The sequence below is a fragment of the Lutra lutra genome, chromosome 14 (assembly GCF_902655055.1).
Source record: "Lutra lutra chromosome 14, mLutLut1.2, whole genome shotgun sequence".
NCBI lineage: Eukaryota > Metazoa > Chordata > Mammalia > Carnivora > Mustelidae > Lutra > Lutra lutra.
Window position 1 is genome coordinate 44,295,208 of NC_062291.1, and position 24,828 is coordinate 44,320,035.

Genomic DNA, 24,828 nt, shown 5'->3' on the forward strand with positions numbered 1-24,828 from the left:
CGGGGCTTGATTTCTAGACCCTGGGATGACCTGAGCTGAAGGCAGCTGCTTAAAGACTGAGCCACCCAGGCGCCCCCATATATATGTATTTATATATCTATTTACATATATACAAATTTCATGTCTTAAGAACCAACTGGAACTATGTATTATGTGAATGCAGTAATTTTATAATTGATGCAGCTAATGACTTCTGATTAAAACATTGTGTTTTCACATCCGTGAAACAAATCAGCTCTCGGTTATTTTTCTTCCTGCTTTTCTCAGCATGTATGTTATATGAAACTAAAGGGAAGTTTAAATTTTCTTAGAGTAGATTTTTTTGAAATATAGTTTAAGATTAGGAAATAATGTGGTGTGTATAAGATTTTTATAAAACCAAGTTTAACCTTTATTGGAAAAGAAGATTTATCAATAATGAAAAAACAAAACAAGAAGTAACAGTTCATCTGTCTTAACTGTTTGCTGGGACTTAGAATGGAATCTGGCGGTATGTGACCAAACTGGGAATTAACATAGGTAATATAATTATGGGACTAAAAAAAAGATGTGAAGTTCAAGAGGCCAATTAAAGTCAAAAGCTAAAGAGCGGACAATCTGTTCAGGCAAGAAAATAAGTATAATTTTTTTCGGACAAGGCCTTTCCCTAGAATTTTTTGTTTCTCTTCTATTTCCTAAAGAATAAGGTTTATTCGCCAATCTGTAGAAAGCACAAAAAGGGGGAGGAGTGCAGAAGATAATTATATTAATGAGAACTAGAACTGATTGGAAATTTTGGTGCAAACAAATTCAGTGTCTGAGGTAAACAAAAGTCAAAGGCTATGTGATAATGATAAATGATTTGTAATAATCACTGCAATAATTTCATTACCCTATTTCTTTCTGAAATTATATTGTGTATCTTTTCCCTCCAACTTCTTCCCCTGTCCTTCCAGAGGCTCTCCCTATAGAGAATCTCCTTTGGGTCATTTTGAAAGCTATGGAGGGACCCCCTTTTTCCAGGCTCAGAAGATGTTTGTAGATGTACCCGAAAACACAGTGATATTAGATGAGATGACGCTCCGGCACATGGTCCAAGATTGTACTGCTGTAAAAACTCAGTTACTCAAACTGAAACGTCTGTTGCATCAGGTGAGTATATATGAACGTTTTAGCTCTGATATTTTGAACTGTAAAATGGATTGACTTTACTTTCTTTTAAGTTAATTGGGTTTCTAATGCCTATTCAAATTTCTGTAGAAATAATGCTTATAAATAATACATAACAAACTTGTGTTGGAGAAAAAAATATTTTTTTTTTGTGATGCTTTCAGTGCAGTCCTCAACATTTATGAACTGTGTGATATTTGGCAAGCCAATTTTTCTCCTATTTCCTTATATTTATAGTACATACATTATAAAATTGTTGACAGAATTAGAAATAGTAGTTGTAAAATTAGAAGTATCATAGTCAGGCATTCAGTCATCAGTGGCTGCTACTATAATTTCAGCTATGTAGGAAATAAACAGCAGTTTTTACTTACATAATCATAGTCATATAATTTAACTTCTGTTTGAAACCTTCAAGTTTAGTCTTCCTCAGTCCTTTTTTTTTTTTTGAGAAAATTGAGACTTGTAGCAGTGATGAGACTTGTCCAAAGACACAGGGTGAGCTATTAGAAGCTATCTTCTTATTTGGTAGTACTGTTTTTGGTTCAAACTTACAGACAAGGTCAGATGAATAGCAGAATACTAAAGAATAATTTTGAATCATGGGTATCTTTTGGTTAGTTTTAAAGCTGTGTTTATTTTTTGTAGACTAGCCACATTTTGCTTAAAATTATGGTTGAGAACGAACAATCTAGCTTCTCTGCTGACCTTATTTTCTGTATTACCTTCCTCAGGGTTGTATGTTATACTTCTTATGAGCAGGGACCAGTTAGAATTCCTGGTGTCCATCAAAACCAAACTCTAGACAGATGCTCTGTAAAGGCTAGTTGAAGTGAAATATGGCTCCTGTATTAGTAACAATAATGACAATTAGTGTAAATATCCTATTAAAGTCATGAAAATTGTTATGTAAGTACTTGATAATGTATTCTTTGGATTACTCTTTTCCATTTTTGTGGATGTTGGATTGCTTTTTGAAAATAAACTTTTCCATGCTATGCCTGGGAGCAAGAAAGTAGAAGATCTTTTTCAGATCTGAGATCTTGGGACTTCTCCGAAGGGAGGAAAGTGATTTCATGATTGAAATATCCAGACATAGAGCTTAGAATTTTAACTGTAACTAGGAGATAGACTCTGGTTTATAGTGTTTCTCTGCTCATTAGTCTGGGGAGATTTTCTCATCAGGAGCTTCAGAGTCAAAGGAAAGAGAAGGTAGAAGTGGTAGGGGAATAGCTAAAATATGTTCAAGATACCCTATCAGTCCTTGTATTACTATACCACATGCCCTCTTTTGTGTCTGGGTTTATTGCTCTGAAACATGAAGCATGATAAATACCAGCTAATCTGACCATGCCACGTCTAATAATAGGAGAAGTAGTATAATTCAGGAGACAATACATGAATTGATAGCCAATGATAAGTACCATAAAAACAAAACTTTTTTCAGACACTTTAAGAAAAACTATGACTCTCTTAATGGCTCTTTTCTGTCATTATCACCTCTGAAATGTTATAGTAAACACTGGTCAAGTTAACTTTACTTTTTGTTTATGCAATGAAAACAAAATTATGAGAAGAGAAATTGCAGAATCTTTTAAGGGCATCTTTGAAATTTCCCAAAATGTTAACAGAAGTTAAAAGCTAAATGAGTCTAAGATTTCATATAACTACCTCTATTTTTTCCACATTTAATATTACTAAATTTTAAGAAGTTCAGTGTGATACATATACATAGTTTTAAAAAATTCATATAGTATTTCCGGGGGAGGAGTCAAGATGGCGGAGAAGTAGCAGGCTGAGACTACTTCGGGTAGCGGGAGATCAGCTAAATAGCTTATCTAAAGATTGCAAACACCTACAAATCCAACGGAAGATTGAAGAGAAGAAGAACAGCAATTCCAGAAACAGAAAATCAACCACTTTCTGCAAGGTAGGACTGGCGGAGAAGTGAATCCAAAGCGACGGGAAGATAGATCCGGGGGGAGGGGCCGGCTCCCGGCGAGCGGCGGAGCAACGGAGCAAAATCAGGACTTTTAAAAGTCTGTTCCGCTGAGGGACATCGCTCCAGAGGCTTAACTGGGGTGAAGCCCAGGCGGGGTAAGCGCGGCCTCAGGTCCCGCAGGGTCGCAGAAGGATCGGGGGTGTCTCAGTGTCGCAGAGCTCACCGGTATTAGAACGGGGAAGCCAGCTGCAGAGACAGAGCCGAGGAGTGACTCTCAGCTCAGGGTTGCCTTGAACCGGTCGCAGGCTCGGTCAGCTCGGAGCGCGGCCGGAGGCTAGGGTGACGGGAGTCATTTGGCACTGTTCTCTGAGGGCACACTGAGGAGTGGGGCCCCGGGCTCTCGGCTCCTCCGGGCCGGAGACCGGGAGGCCGCCATCTTTATTCCCGTCCTCCGGACTCTATGGAAAGCGCTCAGGGAACAAAAGCTCCCGAAAGCGAACCCGAGCGGATGACTCAGCGCGGCCCGGGGTAAGGGCGGTGCAACTCCGCCTGGGGCAAAGACGCTTGAGAATCACTACAACGGGCCCCTCCCCCAGAAGATCTACGGGAAACCCAGCCAGGACCAAGTTCACCTACCAAGGAGAACGGCGGAATTCCAGAGGAGAAGAAAGCAAAGCACGGAACTCATGGCTTTCTCCCCATGATTTTTTAGCCTTGCAGTTAATTTAATTTTTTTTTCTTTTTCAATTTTTTTTTTCTTTTTCTCTTCTTCTGCTAAATTTTTTTTAACTTTTACCATTTTCTTTTTTTTAACGTTTTTTAAATAGTTTATCTAATATATATATATTTTTTCCTCTTTTTATATTTATTTCTTTATCGGCTTTCTTTTTTTTAATAGTTTTTTTTTTTCTTACTTTCTGAACCCCTTTTTATCCCCTTTCTCCCCCCTCACAATTCAGGATCTCTTCTGATTTGGCTAAAGCATATTTTCCTGGGGTTGTTGCCACCCTTTTAGTATTTTACTTGCTCCTTCATAAACTCTTATCTGGACAAAATGACAAGGCGGAAAAATTCACAACAAAAAAAAGAACAAGAGGCAGTACCAAAGGCTAGGGACCTAATCAATACAGACATTGGTAATATGTCAGATATAGAGTTCAGAATGATGATTCTCAAGGTTCTAGCCGGGCTTGAAAAAGGCATGGAAGATATTAAAGCAACCCTCTCGGGAGATATAAAAGCCCTTTCTGGAGAAATAAAAGAACTAAAATCTAACCAAGTTGAAATCAAAAAAGCTATTAATGAGGTGCAATCAAAAATGGAGGCTCTCACTGCTAGGATAAATGAGGCAGAAGAAAGAATTAGCGATATAGAAGACCAAATGACAGAGAATAAAGAAGCTGAGCAAAGAGGGACAAACAGCTCCTGGACCACGAGGGGAGAATTCGAGAGATAAGTGACACCATAAGACGAAACAACATTAGAATAATTGGGATTCCAGAAGAAGAGGAAACAGACAGGGGAGCAGAAGGTATATTGGAGAGAATTATTGGAGAGAACTTCCCCAATATGGCAAAGGAAACAAGCATCAAAATCCAGGAGGTTCAGAGAACCCCCCTCAAAATCAATAAGAATAGGTCTACACCCCGTCACCTAATAGTAAAATTGACAAGTCTTAGTGACAAAGAAAAGATCCTGAAGGCAGCCCGGGAAAAGAAGTCTGTAACATACAATGGTAAAAATATTAGATTGGCAGCAGACTTATCCACAGAGACCTGGCAGGCCAGAAAGAGCTGGCATGATATATTCAGAGTACTAAATGAGAAAAACATGCAGCCAAGAATACTATATCCAGCTAGGCTATCATTGAAAATAGAAGGAGAGATTAAAAGCTTCCAGGACAAACAAAAACTGAAAGAATTTGCAAATACCAAACCAGCTCTACAGGAAATATTGAAAGGGGTCCTCTAAGCAAAGAGAGACCCTCAAAGTAGTAGATCAGAAAGAAACAGAGACAATATACAATAACAGTCACCTTACAGGCAATACAATGGCACTAAATTCATATCTCTCAATACTTACCCTGAATGTTAATGGGCTAAATGCCCCAATCAAAAGACACAGGGTATCAGAATGGATAAAAAAACAAAAACCATCTATATGTTGCCTACAAGAAACTCATCTTACACCCGAAGACACCTCCAGGTTTAAAGTGAGGGGGTGGAAAAGAATTTACCATGCTAATGGACATCAGAAGAAAGCAGGACTGGCAATCCTTATATCAGATCAATTAGATTTTAAGCCAAAGACTATAATAAGAGATGAGGAAGGACACTATATCATACTCAAAGGAACTGTCCAACAAGAAGATCTAACAATTTTAAATATCTATGCCCCTAACGTGGGAGCAGCCAACTATATAAACCAATTAATAACAAAATCAAAGAAACACATCGACAAGAATACAATCATAGTAGGGGATTTTAACACTCCCCTCACTGAAATGGACAGATCATCCAAGCAAAAGATCAACAAGGAAATCAAGGCCTTAAATGACACACTGGACCAGATGGACATCACAGATATATTCAGAACATTTCATCCCAAAGCAACAGAATACACATTCTTCTCTAGTGCACATGGAACGTTCTCCAGAATAGATCACATTCTTGGTCCTAAATCAAGTCTCAACCGGTATCAAAAGATTGGGATCATTCCCTGCATATTTTCAGACCACAATGCTCTAAAGCTAGAACTCAATAACAAGAGGAAATTTGGAAAGAACCCAAATACATGGAGACTAAACAGCATCCTTCTAAAGAATGAATGGGTCAACCAGGAAATCAAAGAAGAATTGAAAAAAATTATGGAAACAAATGATAATGAAAACACAACAGTTCAGAATCTGTGGGACACAACAAAGGCAGTCCTGAGAGGAAAATATATAGCGGTACAAGCCTTTCTCAAGAAACAAGAAAGGTCTCAGGTACACAACCTAACCCTACACCTAAAGGAGCTGGAGAAAGAACAAGAAAGAAACCCTAAACCCAGCAGGAGAAGAGAAATCATAAAGATCAGAGCAGAAATCAATGAAATAGAAACCAAAAAAACAATAGAACAAATCAACGAAACTAGGAGCTGGTTCTTTGAAAGAATTAATAAGATTGATAAACCCCTGGCCAGACTTATCAAAAAGAAAAGAGAGAGGACCCAAATAAATAAAATCATGAATGAAAGAGGAGAGATCACAACGAACACCAAAGAAATACAGACAATTATAAGAACATACTATGAGCAACTCTACGCCAACAAATTTGACAATCTGGAAGAAATGGATGCATTCCTAGAGACATATAAACTACCACAACTGAACCAGGAAGAAATAGAAAGCCTGAACAGACCCATAACCAGTAAGGAGATTGAAACAGTCATCAAAAATCTTCAAACAAACAAAAGCCCAGGGCCAGACGGGTTCCCGGGGGAATTCTACCAAACATTTAAAGAAGAACTAATTCCTATTCTCCTGAAACTGTTCCAAAAAATAGCAATAGAAGGAAAACTTCCAAACTCATTTTATGAGGCCAGCATCACCTTGATCCCAAAACCAGACAAGGATCCCAACAAAAAAGAGAACTACAGACCAATATCCTTGATGAACACAGATGCAAAAATTCTCGCCAAAATACTAGCCAATAGGATTCAACAGTACGTTAAAAGGATTATTCACCACGACCAAGTGGGATTTATTCCAGGGCTGCAAGGCTGGTTCAACATCCGCAAATCAATCAATGTGATACAACACATTAATAAAAGAAAGAACAAGAACCATATGATACTCTCCATAGATGCTGAAAAAGCATTTGACAAAGTACAGCATCCCTTCCTGATCAAAACTCTTCAAAGTGTAGGGATAGACGGCACATACCTCAATATTATCAAAGCCATCTATGAAAAACCCACTGCAAATATCATTCTCAATGGAGAAAAACTGAAAGCTTTTCCGCTAAGGTCAGGAACACGGCAGGGATGTCCATTATCACCACTGCTATTCAACATAGTACTCGAAGTCCTAGCCTCAGCAATCAGACAACAAAAGGAAATTAAAGGCATCCAAATCGGCAAAGAAGAAGTCAAACTATCACTCTTTGCAGATGATATGATACTCTATGTGGAAAACCCAAAAGACTCCACTCCAAAACTGCTAGAACTTGTATAGGAATTCAGTAAAGTGTCAGGATATAAAATCAATGCACAGAAATCAGTTGCATTTCTCTACACCAACAACAAGACAGAAGAAAGAGAAATTAAGGAGTCCATCCCATTTACAATTGCACCCAAAACTATAAGATACCTAGGAATAAACCTAACCAAAGAGACTAAGAATCTATACTCAGAAAACTATAAAGTACTCATGAAAGAAATTGAGGAAGACACAAAGAAATGGAAAAATGTTCCATGCTCCTGGATTGGAAGAATAAATATGGTGAAAATGTCTATGCTACCTAAAGCAATCTACACATTTAATGCAATTCCTATCAAAGTACCATCCATTTTTTTCAAAGAAATGGAACAAATAATCCTAAAATTTATATGGAACCAGAAAAGACCTCGAATAGCCAAAGGAATATTGAAAAAGAAAGCCAAAGTTGGTGGCATCACAATTCCGGACTTCAAGCTCTATTACAAAGCTGTCATCATCAAGACAGCATGGTACTGGCACAAAAACAGACACATAGATCAATGGAACAGAATAGAGAGCCCAGAAATGGACCCTCAACTCTATGGTCAACTCATCTTCGACAAAGCAGGAAAGAATGTCCAATGGAACAAAGACAGCCTCTTCAATAAATGGTGTTGGGAAAATTGGACAGCCACATGCAGAAAAATGAAATTGGATCATTTCCTTACACCACACACGAAAATAGACTCAAAATGGATGAAGGATCTCAATGTGAGAAAGGAATCCATCAAAATCCTCAAGGAGAACACAGGCAGCAACCTCTTCGACGTCAGCCGCAGCAACATCTTCCTAGGAACATCACCAAAGGCAAGGGAAGCAAGGGCAAAAATGAACTTTTGGGATTTTATCAAGATCAAAAGCTTTTGCACAGCAAAGGAAACAGTGAACAAAACCAAAAGACAACTGACAGAATGGGAGAAGATATTTGCAAATGACATATCAGATAAAGGGCTAGTGTCCAAAATCTATAAAGAACTTAGCAAACTCAACAGCCAAAGAACAAATAATCCAATCAAGAAATGGGCAGAGGACATGAACAGACATTTCTGCAAAGAAGACATCCAGATGGCCAACAGACACATGAAAAAGTGCTCCATATCACTCGGCATCAGGGAAATACAAATCAAAACCACCATGAGATATCACCTCACACCAGTCAGAATGGCTAAAATTAACAAGTCAGGAAATGACAGATGCTGGCGAGGATGCGGAGAAAGGGGAACCCTCCTACACTGTTGGTGGGAATGCAAGCTGGTGCAACCACTCTGGAAAACAGCATGGAGGTTCCTCAAAATGTTGAAAATAGAACTACCCTATGACCCAGCAATTGCACTGCTGGGTATTTACCCTAAAGATACAAACGTAGTGATCCGAAGGGGCACGTGCACCCGAATGTTTATAGCAGCAATGTCTACAATAGCCAAACTATGGAAAGAACCTAGATGTCCATCTACAGACGAATGGATAAAGAAGATGTGGTATATATACACAATGGAATACTATGCAGCCATCAAAAGAAATGAAATCTTGCCATTTGCGACGACGTGGATGGAACTAGAGGGTATCATGCTTAGCGAAATAAGTCAATCGGAGAAAGACAACTATCATATGATCTCCCTGATATGAGGGAGAGGAGATGCAACATGGGGGGTCGAGGGGGTAGGAGAAGAGTAATGAAACAAGATGGGATTGGGAGGGAGACAAACCATAAGTGACTCTTAATCTCACAAAACAAACTGAGGGTTGATGGGGGGAGGGGGTTGGGAGAGGGGGTGGGGTTATGGATATCGGGGAGGGTATGTGCTATGGTGAGTGTTGTGAAGTGTGTAAACCTGGCGATTCGCAGACCTGTACCCCTGGGGATAAAAATATATGTTTATAAAGCTGTAAAAAAAAAAAAAAAAAAAAAAAAAAAAAGAAAGGATGAATCCCCAAGTTTTGTAGCAACATGGACGGGATTGGAAGAGATTATGCTGAGTGAAATAAGTCAAGCAGAGAGAGTCAATTATCATATGGTTTCACTTATTTGTGGAGCATAACAAATAGCATGGAGGACAAGGGGAGATGGAGAGGAGAAGGGAGTTGAGGGAAATTGGAAGGGGAGGTGAACCATGAGAGACTATGGACTCTGAAAAACGATCTGAGAATTTTGAAGGGGTGTGGGGTGGGAGGTTGGGGGCACCAGGTGGTGGGTATTGTAGAGGGCACGGATTGCATGGAGCACTGGGTGTGGTGCAAAAATAATGAGTACTGTTATGCTGAAAAAAATAAAAAAATTAAAAAAAAAAAAGAAGAAAAAAAAAATTCATATAGTATTTCCGCATTTAATATTACTAAATTTTAAGAAGTTCAGTATGATACATATACATAGTTTTAAAAAATTCATATAGTATTCAGAGACTTATTGAAAATGCAGTATTTCTATTCTTCTCTCCATCTCAATCAACCTTTTTATTCTGAACAGATTACTGTCTGAAGATTTCTCTAGAACTGTCATTCAGAGTCTTCCTTTTGTCATACTGTGGGATTGGGTCCACTATTTCTTGGGTATCTTTTTAGTTTATTCCCTCATTTTGCTAGAGTATATCTTTAATTTACTTTCTGAGAGAGGGCAAGTGGATGATAAATTTTTTTAAGTTACTGCATTATAAAAATTTCTTTTATCTACTCTAATATTTGATATTAATGATTTGGCAAGAATGGAAGAAATGATTTTTCCATTAGAAATCTGAATGCAGGGGCACCTGGGTGGCTCATTGGTAAAAGCCTCTGCCTTTGGCTCAGGTCATGATCCCAGGGTCCTGGGATCGAGCCCCGCATCGGGCTCTCTGCTCAACAGGGAGCCTGCTTCCCCCTCTCTCTCTGCCTGCCTCTCTGCCTACTTGTGATCTCTGTCAAATAAATAAATAAAATCTTTACCAAAAAATCTGAATGCGTTGCTTTTCTGGGATTCAGATTGCCACTGAGAAGAGTCTGCATTCTGATCCATTTTACATATTGCCTGTTTTTATTTTTCTGAGAGATGTATTAATCCTTTTTTACTTGGCACTTTAATCTTTTATTTTTGGCATTATGTAGTTTCACAGAGATGTCCTGGGATTTGAGTTGTATTGTAGTTGTTTGTATGTTTCCTGTTTAATGTATGGGTAATTTAGTAGACTCTTTGGAGATACATATTGTGTGAAATTTTTAAAAGTTTTTTCTATGATTTTTGTTTTTACCTCATTTTCTCTATATCTTTCTGGAATTCTTGCTATTTACAAACTAGAGCTTCAGAATTTATTCTCAATCTTTTATCTTTTTCTTTTATACTTTCCTTTGGTTTTAATTATCTTTCCTCATATATTCCCTCAACTTCATATTTCAGCTCTCCATTTCTGTTGAATTACTTATCTTGACAATTGTATCCTCAGGTTCCAGGAACTCTTTATTATATACCATTCCTTATTCATATCATTCAATTTTTGTTTTATCAGTAACTATATTAAGTAGAGTGTTCCTGCTAGTTTTTGTTAAGATTTCTTAGGTTCCTTGTATTATCTGTCTCTTTCCAAATAGGCATTTTGTCCTTTATGTTTATTTTGGTTTCTTTCTTTTGGAATCTTCTTCAAATATCTAATGATTATTTGCTGTTTATTAATATTTAAGAGTGAGGAATTAAAAAGTTGATTCTGGGGACGCCTGGGTGGCTCGGTTGGTTGGACGACTGTCTTCGGCTCAGGTCATGATCCCGGGGTTCCAGGATCGAGTCCCACATCGGGCTCCCGGCTCCATGGGGAGTCTGCTTCTCCCTCTGACCTTCTCCTCGCTCATGCTCTCTCTCACTGTCTCTCTCTCAAATAAATAAATAAAATCTTAAAAAAAAAAAAAAGTTGATTCCGGACTTTTTATATGTGGGCTGGGCTGGTCAATTGGCTGGTTTGATTTTATAGTACTAGATGGATATTGAAGGACCCTCAGTTTCTATTGAGTGGAGGATTTTTTCCTTCTTAGGTGGTTCTGTTTTCTCCAGAGAAGCAACCTCTGATTTTTTTGCTTAGAATAGAGGTAAAAGACTGGAAGTCTGTTCTTGCCTTGTGTAGACTTCTAGTTAAGTCCCATCATCTTTAATCTTGATGGGTCATATTCTTACTTTTTTCTGTATCTAGCATTTTGACCCTTATTGGGGTTGTGTAGGGCAAATTGGTTCTCTTTTTGTCCACATTCTCCATCCATACATACTGCAGTTATGTCTTTTTTCAGTCCTGCTAAATCACTTATTAAAATTTCTGTCCCTTCTGTAATTCTCTTTATTATTATGGTTTATATGTTTTAAAAATTTTCTTCTCTATCATTTTAGTATAGGACTAAAAGAAAAGATTAAAGTATTTCTAATCAGAAGTCCTCTTCTTTTGGGGCACCTGGATGGCTCAGTCGGTTAAGCATCTCTACTCTTGATTTTGGCTCAAGTCATGATCATAGGGTGGTGAGATCGATCCCTGCCTCAGGTTCTGCACTAGGTGTGGAACCTGCTTAACTTTCTCTCTCCTGGGACACCTGGGTGGCTCAGTCAGTTAGCCATCTGCCTTCGGCGCAGGTCATGACCTTCGGGTCTTGGGATTAAGTCCCGTATCAGGCTCTTTGCTCAATGGGGAGTCCGCCTCTTTCTCTGCCTGTTGCTCCCCCTACTTATGTGCTCTCACTCTCTCTGGCAAAAAATTAAAAAAAAAAAAAAAGATTCGCTCTCCCCCTTCCCCATACTCCCAAGAAAAGGGTGGGGGTTCTCTTCTTTTTAAAAATATAGGGAAAATATTTTTCTAAATTACTTTAGCTATATGAATGCCTCCTTTTGAAATTTCAGTGTGTCACAGCTCAAAATTTGATTATTCTTTGGATATTCTTGTTGTTTGCTGGATTTGCTATTAGAGAGGTGGGGTTTTGCACTCATTTGCAAACATAAGAATTTAATTAAACACTGGTAACCAGTATCTGCTTGGGCCTACTCATAAGAGATTGGTTATTATAGGGAGGAGTCACCCTGATTTCAATAAAATATGAAGTCCTACAAGATTTGACTGAGTACTAGCTCAGAAACAAGAATGTCCACAAAGAAAGAGGTAGTCTCATTATTTCTTATGTTCTCTTACTTTGCTGTTCTCTCTTCCAAGTGGTTTACCTCAAGGCAGTGTTCCTTAAATTTAGACAGAAATCTTTTCCTTGATTATTTTTAGCAGTTTAACAGTTAGGCTATTTAAGATTGAATTAAATTAGGCACGTGGGTGGCTCATTGGTTAAGTCTCTGCCTTCAGCTCAGGTCATGATTCCGGGGTCCTGGGATTGGGTCCTGTGTCAGGCTCCTTGCTCAGTGGGGAGTCTGCTTCTCCCTCTCCCTCTGTCCCTCCCCTCTGGTTGTGTTCTCTTTCTCTTTCAAATAAATAAATAAAATCTTAAAAAAAGATTGAACTAAATTCATAAAAGGAAACTAAAGAGAAATGATTAATGAAAATATAAATGGCATAAAAATGATTTCTATAGCCTGATTCTTAGTGGAAACAACAGAATTTTATAGAGCTACTGAGAACTTTATATATAAAATTTCTGTTACTTACTACTTAGTAAATGTATGTTAAATTGATTTTAGTCAGACAGTTTTATAATTGCCTTACCTGCCTTAGTTGCTGGTTATTCCTTAATCCAGTGGCCTCTCACTGCTGTCTTTATTTTCTTGATCTTTAGGACCTGATCAAGAGGCCATACTTGATAAGGACAAATGAGAAACCACCTTTGCATTTTCTTGATTTCCCCTTAGTGTCTATTACCAATTTGAATGAATTGCCTTCGGAATTAGTTTGGGTTCTCCAAAGAAAAAGAACTAAGAGAGAAATAGAGAGATAAAGCGGCGGGGGAGGGAGATTTATTATAAGGAATTGGCTCACATAGTTATGGAAGTTGAGAAATCCCAAGAGCAGTGGTTGGTAAGCTAGAAACCTAGGAGGTCTCATGGTATAATTCTAGTCTGAGTCTGAAGGCCTGGGAACCAGGAGAGCCAACAGTTAAGTTGCAGAATGAGTATGAGTTCAAAAGCAGCAGAGGACCAATATTCCTGCTCAAAGACAGTCAGACAGAGAGTGAATTTTCCCTTACTCCATCTTTTCTTCTGTTCAGGCCTTCAGTGGGTTGGATAAGGTTTACCCACATTGGGGAGGCATTCTGTAAGTCCATGGAGGTTGTTTTGGTATAAGTATTGTGAGCAGAGAAGCAAATCCATATCCAGAATAAGTGTCTATTCCAGTAAGGACAAAACATTGTCCTTTCCATGATGGAAGTGGTCTGGTATCCTCAACCTGCCACCAGGTAGCTGGCTGATCATCCAAGGAGTGGTGCCACATTGGGGACTCAGTGTTGATCTCTCCTGCTGGCAAGTTAGGCACAAAGCAATGACTGTAGCCGGGGTGGCCATGTTGTTAGGTCATCCTCCATCTCTGCCATCATTGCCATTTTGTTTATGAGCCTGTTGGGGGATAACAGAGGTGGCTGGGGTGAGAGGCTGACTGATATCCAGGAATGGATCAGACTACCCACTTAATTTTTTAAATTCTCTTTTGCTGAGGTCACCCTTTGGTGACCATTCACATGAGACACAAATATCTTCATATTTTTTTGTGCATTCACAGAGGTCTATCCACCTACCTCTTCCCCAGATTTCCTTGTCACCAGTTTTTCAGTCATGTTTCTTCTTAGTCCCTGACCGTTGGCCCATGTATTGGTATACAGTTGCATGTCTGGATATTTTTCCTTCTAAGTAAAGTGAACAGCCACATGCAGTGCTTGAAGTTCTGTCCCCTGGAAGGATTTTCCTTCCCTGCTATTCTTCCAGGTAGTACCAGAAAGGAGCAGTAGTGTTGTAGCTATCCAATTGCAGATGTTATCTGCATATCATATAGAACTGTAAACCAGGCCTGAGTCTGGTCTTCTCTTTGTCAGCTGATTCTAGGGAACTCCCCATGAGGCCATGTAGTTTGGATAGAGGGCAGTGTAGAAGGAGCGGGGACCATGGGCGTTTGAGCCACTTCTTCATGGAACTTATTTGTATCCTTAGGGCCTGTTTAGGCCTAATCACATTTATACCATTTCCATTTGATGATGGAATGTTTCATACACCTGCAACTTTATGACTTTGTGAGTCAGATAACACCCCGTTCATGCTGAGCAGCTCGGGTAGCATGGTAACTTGGTGGCCCAAGATTAAGCATTCAGTCACTACTAAGACCCAGTAGCAGGCCAAAAGCTGTATTTCAAAAGGACAGTAGTTATCTACAAAGGATGGCAGGGTTTTTCTCCAGAATCGTAAGGGCCTTCACTGAGATTCATGTACAAAGGCCTCTTTTAGTCTGCAAACAGTCACTGATACTTCCACACCATGGGACCTGCTAGGTCATAGGACCCACAGAGCAGAGCAGCTTGAACAGCAGCCTGGACCCATTGTAAAACCCTCTGGGCTTAGCAGGTAGGACCTGTTGTTGCAGAACCTTTTGAACCTACTGAAAACTAGCAGCTATTTGGGTCACGTGGTAAGTGGGCCAGAATAACACACCCAGATTACGAGTATGTTGCCTCCAAAATCCAAAGATACCCACTAGGTACTATACATCTTTTTTGATTATAGGAGGATACAGATGTACAATGACTTATCCTTTACCTTAGAAGGGATATTTTGGCACACCCATGGTCTTTACTCCTGCATACTGCCTTCTTTCTCAACAAACAGTTGTTTATATTCCTTTTGTGTTTCTGGCAGTTAAGAGCAAATTGATGATTGGGCAGTGCTATTCAAAGTAGCTTGTACAAGTATTTGTTATTAGTTCATGAAGTGTTCAAGAACTCTTGCCAGAATCGAAATAAACACATTTCATCCTTCTTCCAGAAATTTTTGCTATCAAAGAAAAAAACTGAGCCAAAACTAAACTGTTTAGTAGTAACCAGTTGATTTATAGTCTGGTGCAAGCTTTTTATTATGTCGCAGACAGAGAATAGTTTGTGCCAGAAGTGATCTGCAAATCAAACTGTAAATAACACTGGTGAAAGATATTATCCTTACTTGTGAAAGAGAAGTCCAGAAAATGAAAAAGATATGCAACCAAATATTACACTAGAGGTATCTTTATGTAGTATACAAAATAGAAAAATTGCTGTGGCATTGGAGATGAAGAAGTTCATTCTGTGGCATTATGGAGATTTGAAACTGTAAGTTGAATTTATCAGTTTAGGATTTGGGGGAGATGAGTGGAATCAGCATGAACATGGTTACAGGTTCTTCAGAGCATGAGCTGCATTTGTCATGATGACTATGGGAAAACCCATGAGTACGTAAGATAATAAAGAGAAAGTCAGAAAAAGTGTTCACTTGATACACTTTGAAGTAACTTTTAATACAATTTCTTACATTAAAAATGTTTATTAATAAGAATTAAGTGTTTATATTGCTCTATAGTGGGATCTGTATTTCAGTAACTAAACTGGCATCTATATTTCAGTAACTGAATTCTTAATGAATTAGGATTGAATTTTGCTGAAGGATGCCAGCCAATAAATGTAGAAAGTGTGATAAAAGTAGAGAAACAATATTTTACAAACCCTAAAGAAATCTCTGCTTTTATGGGGCACCTGGGTGGCTCAGTTATTAAGCATCTGCCTTTGGCTCAGGTCATGATCCCAGCATCCTGGGATTGAGCCCCCATATTCGGCTCCTTGCTTGGCAGGGAGCCTGCTTCTCCCTTCTCCAGCTCCCCTGTGCTGTGTTGCCTCTCTCGCTCTCTCTCTCTGTCAAAAATAAATAAAATCTTAAAAAAAAAAAAAAATCTCTGCTTTATGCCAGGATTACTAATTGTTGCTATAACTGTTAGGTGACTGGACAGTGGGTTTCTGGTCGGTTCTTACTGTGCCAAAGTAACACCATATAAATTATTAATGGTTGCAAGAGGAAAAACATACTTGTTCACTGGAGAGATCAAACTGTTACCATCCTAATCCAGAGATGGTTTTCCCATTACTAATGAGTTGAGTTATCCAGATAGTATCTGCTCATGTGATATACATAATTATGCATGATATATTCTAGCAAAACCATTTAATTTTAACTCCTCATGCCGTTTCTTACAGCTTCCCTTTTATAGGATAAACAGGTGATGGAAGAAAAAGAAAGGAAGGAACCAGACAAATTCATATGGTTGAAAACTCTGTAGGAAAAATAATAATATCTCTTTAGCTTGTTAGTGTCCAAAAAGTTGATGTGGGGAGGTGAAAGTTCTACATTAAAAGAAATTTAACAGATAACCAGATGTAATGTGAGATTCTGAATTGGATATTGGTTGACAGATCAACTATAGGAGGCATTTTTGGACAATTGGTGGAAATTCGAATATGACCTGTGTTTTAGATGAGGTAGAAATTTACTGAAATGGAAACGTAAAGATTGTTAACTAAAGATATTAGTTTATAAAACAATATGTGCATTATAGTCATATATTTTTTACATATATTTATATATGTGTATCTCCAGAAGGAAATGCACTAAGGTGTTAATAGTGATGATACCCAGCTGGTGAGAATGTGATTTTTTTTTTCATCTACATTTTCTAATTTCTAATTTTCTATAATATGTATTTACTATTTTGGAAAAAAAAGTTATTGGAAAAGTACACGTCCTATTCAAAGATCAGTTTGTAATGGGATATGGTTAAAATGTAGGATGCTAGAGAAGAGGCAGTAGTGATAGTTAGGTTTAGGACAGATTTTAAAAGGCCAATGTGCCACAAAAGGAGTTTGAACATTACTTTTTAGGTAGTAGTAAGCCAGGTGAGTGACATGGCCAAATTGATATTTTTAAAATGTTATTTGAAGGGATTTGTGGAAAATGAATAGCAGAGGGAATGACTTAAATCATAATATTTAAGAGACTGTTGCAGACATCCAAGTTTTAGCCTAAATTTGTTAAATTTAATTGCTTTGAAAATAGTTAAAATTGTGCTCTCTTTCATGCATATGTCCTACAGAGTTGTGTATGTAAAACTTATATAGTTGTCTATATTGTGTACTGGGCAATTTTCTAGGTTTCCTAATGTACATTATCTTTAGTTCTTGAAAAGCTGGTGATAGCTGCTTCATCTCACAGCTGAAGACATTGAGGCTCAGAAAGCTAATTAGTGGGGCAGCTGGGTGACTCAGTTGGTTAAGCATTGAACTCTTGATTTTAGCTCATGTCATGATCTCAGTGTCATGAGATTGACCTCCATGGGACTCCAAGCTCAGCGGGGAGTCTCCTTCTCTCCTTCCCACCCCCCACCTCATGGGCTCTCCCTCTAAAATAAATAAATCTTAAAAAAAAAAAAGAGAGAGAGATAGCTAATTAGTGATAAAACCAGGACTCTCCCCCCACCCCAGTCTTCATGACTCCAAGGCCTGTTGTGCACAGTGGCATTCTTAGGAGATTGACAGGGGGCAACAGGGAGAGAAGAATGTGAAGGCAGCCCCAACTCCTTACCATCACCCTGCAGCCCCTCAGCCAAACCCACAGCTATAGAATACTTAATTAATGCACCTCTATATTTAAGCATTCACTTGAACAGACTTCTTATTATACACAGATACAATTTAAAATTATAAGCCATTTTATTTCGCCTTTGATCTATTTTTTTTGTTTTTGTTATATGAAGTTCAAGGTTATTTCACAGTTTAAATAGTACTTTCATGTATCCTGTTTTCTTTATCGCAGTGACACTGTGGGACAGAGAGGATTGCAGTAATCTTATTTTAATGGCAGAGAATTAAGATTCCCAGATTTGTTTTTCTCAAGGTCACACAGTTGCATTCTAATGTAGAATGCATTTTAAACTCAGGGCTTATGAAATTTTTTAGCTTAATACTTCTCATATTGTGTTGCCTAACTTAGAGATAGTTAAATAAGAATTTTGATCCTGATCTGTAACATGGAGACATAAAAAAAATGATTGTTCAGTGATGTCTTGTCTCCTTACTTTAATTTCGTATACCCTGTTTCAAACACTTGAAGCATAATATACTTGAAGAGAAGGAGATAGTTAATATATGTCTATCTCTCTTTTCACAAACTGAAAATATACATGTAGGCAGCACCTAGGAAGAAACAGACTTTATACCAAACCCCCAAACAGAAGCATCACTACCCCTCATTTCTAATGGTGACTACCAGTTTTGGAAAATATAGATTTGTTTGCATGTTTTTGAAATTTATATAAGTGAAATTATATATACTCTTTTGTATCTGGCTTCTTTTGCTCAAGATTTTGTTTGTAAGTCATCCATTTTCTGCATTCATTCACATTGCTGTAGGTAAGAGTATTACATAATGTGAAAATGCACATTTTATTTGTTCTACAATTGATAAGCACTTAGCAGTTTTCCAGTTTGGGATTACTATGAATAATGCTGCTGTAATATTCTAGTCTGTGTCTTTTGGTGAACATATGTATACGTTTTTGTTGGGTTTATAAGAGTGGAGTAGCTGAGTCAAAGTATGTAGATATAGCTTTAGTGTATAATGCAAAACGGTTTTCCAAAGTGGTTATGGCCACCCGTTTTCTTGCCTCCCATTTCTTTTCACTATTTTCCCTGTTTGCTTTATGATATTATCATAATCAGCATCTGTTTTGACCCTGTGGTAGGAAATGAAAACTCTAAGATGGAATCATGAGAAGAGCATGATGATACCTCTTAGTGACGTTTTCTTTGGGATTGTAAAATATTTGATTCATACCCTATCTACCTGTTTAGGGGATAAAAATAAAGTGTCTAATAGTGTTTTATGAATTGTCAAGTGTAATATACAAATGTTTTATTTCATTATTTCCTCTCACCGCCAATGTTGAGAATAAAACCAATACTTTTTCTAATGCTCTTCTAATGCTCCTGTCTGTCCTCTTACCTTGGCTCTTGCTCTCTGTGTAAATGAGTGAGGGAGTGTGTGTGTGTGTTGGATGGAGTATTTAAAGCAGCAGCATCCTGGGTGAGTGTACTAAGAGTTAAGGAGCTGCTGAAATAATGCCTCTTAATGGCAAAGAACCACAGAAAAGCCAGGGAACTCATGCTTCTTTATCTCTGGACTTCTTTCATCTTTGGGGGCGCAGTTTATGAACTATACATGGAAAGCACATATACAACATAAGGATACAAATAAATAATGTGAAACAGGTTTGTACTCACAACCAAGGTAAGAAATGAGGCATTAGGGGTACTTGGGTGGCTCAGATGGTTGAGCGTCTGCCTTCAGCTCAGGTCACAATCTCTAGGTCCTAGGATTGAGCCCCATGGCAGGCTCCCACCTCAGCAGAGAAGTCTGCTTCTCCCTCCCTCCACCCCCCCACTCCTGACTTGTACTCTTTCTGTCTCTCTCAAATGAATATAAAAATCTTTAAAAAAAATTTTTTTTAAGGAAATGACGCATTAAGAAGTTCCTATGTACTCCTTCCTGATTGTAGGTACTTCCAGAATTTAACATTTTCCTTGTTTTTCTGTTAATTTTTAGCTGTCTATGTTTGTAGTCCTGTGGATACTAGTTTTGACTATTTTTAGAAGTTTATATAGATGAAATTATGCTGTGTTTCTCTGTGACTTGCTTCTTTTATTCAACATTTCAAGTTTCATTCATATTTACATTGTTTCATAAATTTTCATTTCTTTATTTTATAAGCAAACAATAATTTCTTTGCCCATTTTACTCTTGATGTACACTTTATTTATTTCCAGTTTGGGTTTTTCTTTCTGCTATGACAAATAATATGAACATTTTCCTGGTACACATGTGTGAAAGTTCTTCTGGATTAATTAGGAGTGAAATTTCTGAATCATGGGACATAGAAATATCATACTATTTTCCAAAATTGTTCAGTTTCACTTCCCATAAGTAGTTTATGCTGTTTTCCATTGTTCTACACCTGTGCACCACTTGGTATTATCCAATTTCTTTTTTTTGTCATGTGATAGGAATATAGTGATATTTAATTGTGGATTTATTCTGTATTTCCTTGACTAATAAGAAATTTGAGCTTCTTCTTATGTTTATGGAATGTTTGTTGCCTGGTCATGTTTTCTGAATGTCTGTGTTTTAGATTTTTTTGTATATTTTAGATGTAAGTATTTTGTTATATGTGTTACAGATATCTTCTTCCCTTCTGTAGCCTCCTTTTTCATTCTGTGGTATCTTTTCATCAGCAAATATCCTCAATTCTAATATAGTTGAACTTAACAGACTTTTTGTGTGTATGTGTAGGGTTTTCTCCTTTCAGAAATATTTGTTTAAGAAATCTCTCCTTTCCCTGAGGTTATAGATATAATCTCCCTTTCTTTTAAAAAATTAACAGTTTTGACCTTCACAATTAAATTACAAATACCTTGGAATTGATTTTAGTATGTGTAAGTGTGAGCTAGAGATCCACTTTCATTTTTTTCCTATATGAATAATTATGGATTCGGTGGATTTGGTGCTGAAAGTATTAAGAATCCACTCTTTTTCCTCAGATATGTGGTGCCTGTCCATATATGTGACACTATCCCAATGTCCAGTAACACAATCTAACATTGTTAGTAAGGCTTGATAATACATCATCGCGGTTCCCAGTCTTGCTCTTCTGCTGAAGTATCTTAACTATTCTTAGTCTTTTGCTTTTTCATAAAATGTTAGAATCATTTTGTTGAGTCCTGTGAAAAATTCTTTTGGGATTTTAATGGGAATAACAATGAACTAATAGATCAATTTCAGAAAGAATTAACATTTTACAATATTTTATTTGTTTATTTTTAAAAGATTTTACTTATTTATGTGACACAGAGAGAGCCAAGTTAGCAAGCAAGAGCCCAAGCAGGTGGAGTGACAGTCAGAGGGAGAAGTGGGCTCCCTGCTGAGCAAGGAGCCTGACATGGGGCTCCATCCCAGGATCCTGGGATCATGACCTGAGCCAAAGGCAGATTAAGCCACCCAGGCGCCCCCACAGCTTACAATATTTAGACTGAGTGTCCAAAACCATGATAAATATAGGTCCATTGATTCAGTTTTTTTTTTTTTTTTAAGATTTATTTATTTGATAGCGAGAGAGGGAACACAAGCTGGGGATAGGAAAGGGAGAAGCAGGCTTCCCCGCTGATCAGGGAGCCCAATGCAGGGCTGGATCCCAGGACCCTGGGATCATAACCTGAGCCAAAGGCAAATGCTTGCTGACTGAGCCACCCATGGGCCCCCACTGATTCAGTTTTAAGAGTTTTTTTCAATAAAGTTTTATACTTTTTTATTTAAAAGGCTTATATAATTCTTCTTACATTTATTTCTAGGACTTTTGTTGCTGTTTTAAATGCTATCATTTTTTTTTTTTTTAGAAGCAGGCAGAAAGAGGAGGAAGCAGGCTCCCTGCTGAGCAGAGAGCCTGATGCGGGACTCGATCCCAGGATGCTGGGATCATGACCTGAGCCGAAGGCAGAGGCTTTAACCCACTGAGCCACCCAGGTGCCCCTAAATGCTATCATTTTTTAATGGATTGTTGCTAGTTTACAGAAGTGCTGCAATAGACTCTGTTATGTTGAGTTTGTATCCAGCAGCCTAGATAAAATTATTACTTATTTAGAGGCACCTGGGTGGCTCCGTGGGGTAAAGCCTCTGCCTTAAGCTCAGGTCATGATCCCAGGGACCTGGGATTGAGCCCCGCATCGGGCTTTCTGCTCAGCAGGGAGCCTGCTTCCTCCTCTCTGCCTGCCTCTCTGCCTACTTGTGATCTGTGAAATAAATAAATCTTTAAAAAAATTATTACTTATTTAATAATTTATCCATAGATTTATTTGGAATTTTTTAGGTGATGATGATGATGATGATGATGGTACTTATTAATCTGCACTAATGACAGTTCTTTTTCCTTTTCAGTGTTTGTATTTTTCCTTGCCTTATGGACTGGCTTGAAATTCTAGTTTAATATTGAATTGTTCCTGTCTTGCTCCTGAACCTTAACAGGAGTGTTTTCAATGTTTGACTGTTAAACGTGATATCTACTTTTTTTTTTTTTTTTTTTTTTTGTGGATACCCTTTATGAGATGAAGGAAATTTGTTTTTTATTTTATTTTTTAATATGAAAATTCTTTTAAAAACATTCTCATCCTTACAAAAACATTTACAGTACTTAAAGTTTCATAACTTTTTTCCCCTGAACCATGTGAGAATAAGTTGCCTGCTGAAATACATCATTACCAAATATTAAGTGTATATTCTCTAAAAATAAAGATTTTTTTCCTGTGTAACCACAATGCAGTCATCAAAATCAGGGGAGTCAGCACTGATGTGTTATTACCATGTAATCTTCAGAGCCTGTTCAGGGCTTGCCATCTGTCCTAGTAATGTCCTTTATAGTAAAAAGATCTAGTTCAGAATCACATACTGTTTTTAATTGTCATGTGTCTAGTTTTCTTCAAACTGCAATACTTCCTCAGTTTTCCCTTGCCTTTGATGACCTTGACACTTTTTAATATTAAAGGCCAGTTATTTCTGCAGAATGCTCCTTAGTTTGGATTTGTCTTTGTAGCCATATCATTGGATTTAGGTTACATATCTTCAACAGGAATGTCACAGAAACAGTGCTGCTTTGTTCTCATTGTCAGGTGGCTCATGACTTTGGTTTGTCTCGTTAGTGATATTATCACAGATCACTTGATAAAGGTATTGTCTGTTAGCCTTCTCTACTGTAACATTACTCTCTCCCCCTTTGTAACTAGTATTTTACAGGGAGGAATTTTGAAACTATATAAATAACCTATTCCTTGTCAGATTTCCACTTTATTCACTTATTTATGTAATTACGCATGTACTCATGGTTCCTTATTTTATGTCATCATTTATAATCTGTGAATTATAATTTACTTTGATGCTCATACTGTCTAAGATTTGGCATTTGAGAACTCTTTTGGGTTCTGTGTACTTTTGACTTCTTGTACCCATCATTCTTTGAGTACGTTTTTGGCAATGCAAGATATCCCATTCTTATTTAGTATTTTCCCTCTTCCTATCTGGGAACAGTCATTTTTTTCAAGGAATGCTGGTTACTTCTAGTGGGGAATGGTATTTAGAAGCCAATATCTGGGGGTTAGTGTGCTTATTGCTATTGGGTTTTCAGTGCCCTTAAGCCCTCTCAAGGTATGTGAGTATACATGTGTGTATTTGTGAATGTTTATATGTATACTTATGACTGTATTTCTGTATCTGCCTCTATGTATTGAAAGCTTGTTCTCATAAGTTTAATTCCAGTCTAAATACAGCATTTCTCTTTTTCTGTATTTATAATTCTCTCCTCCAACAGTGAGAAAATTGGTTTCTGTTTTCCTTAATATATTTATTCATTTAATCAGTCATCAAGGGTGCAACCAATTCCTGCCACTGCTGTTACCATCTCTCCTGTGTAGTTCCTCTCCTCACCCCATTAAAATTCTGTATCTTAATGAATCCCCATGCATAGCTTCTTATCATCCTCTGTATACACCTTCCTTATTCTACTTGGGCTTTAACTCCTTGTCAACCAGTCCCCTGGATTCTGACATCCCACACCAGCCTCTCTCCCCATATGGATGTCTCCTTACTTTGCTTGGGCTTGATACCACATGTCAGTTGATACATGCACATGGACACATTTCTTGCCATAATTGTTTCTGACGCCTGACACTAGTTCTTTTCCTATATAGATGCCCTCCTCATATTGCTTGAGCTCTGGTAGTCCTCTCCAAGACATGTCATGTGTGGATGCTTACCTCAGTCAGGCTGGACTCTGGCAGTCCATACCAGGCTGCCCATTAGTGCATGCATGTGCCCTTCTTATTCTACTCAGGCACAAATGTTCCCCTACTCCCTCTATGAATGTCCTTTTTCAGTCTTGTGGACTTTGACATGCCTGGTAAGCTGTGAAGCTGCGTCCCTGCAGGGACCTGTTCTCCACTTGGGCTTTTTTTGGGTAGAGACTTATCTTGTTCTCTCTCACCTAATGGCTTGTTCAGGAGGGGAAAGTATAGTGAAGAGGAAGAAGAAGCGAGCTAAAAAAAAAAAATTACCAACTTCATTAAGGTAGTATTCACATTCAAATAAAGTGTACCCATTTTACCTGTACAGTTTGTTTTAATGAATATGTCTATAATTGTATAACCACCACCACCACAATCAAGATAAAGAATGTTTCTATAGCTGTTGAAATCCTCTCATGTCCCTTTGGAGTCAGTCCTGTCTCAAACCTGTCCCAGGCAGCCTTTGCTCTGCTTTCTGTTACTAAAATTTTGTCTTTTCTAGAAATTCATCTAAATGAGATCATTCAGTGTGTATTCTTTTTGTTTCTGGGTTCTTTCACTCAGCATAATGGTTTTGATATTCATCTGTTATATATGATATACTGAATATCAGTAGTTCATTCCTTTTTACTGCTGAATAGCATTTTGTTGTGTATGTGTGTGTGTCTGTGTGTGTGTGTAT

The 24,828-nt window shown here is 37.9% G+C and overlaps 1 protein-coding gene across 10 annotated transcripts in view; it reads left to right on the forward strand.

Annotated features, from left to right (window-relative positions):
* The window catches only part of CCSER2 (coiled-coil serine rich protein 2), a 202,943-nt gene that overhangs the window by 113,782 nt on the left and 64,333 nt on the right, over positions 1 to 24,828 (forward strand). For all 10 annotated transcript variants that reach the window (XM_047701698.1, XM_047701699.1, XM_047701700.1 and 7 more), the window contains one exon: positions 936 to 1,131. In XM_047701698.1, coding sequence (XP_047557654.1) covers positions 936 to 1,131 — 196 coding nt within the window. The remainder of the gene's footprint in view (positions 1 to 935; positions 1,132 to 24,828) is intronic.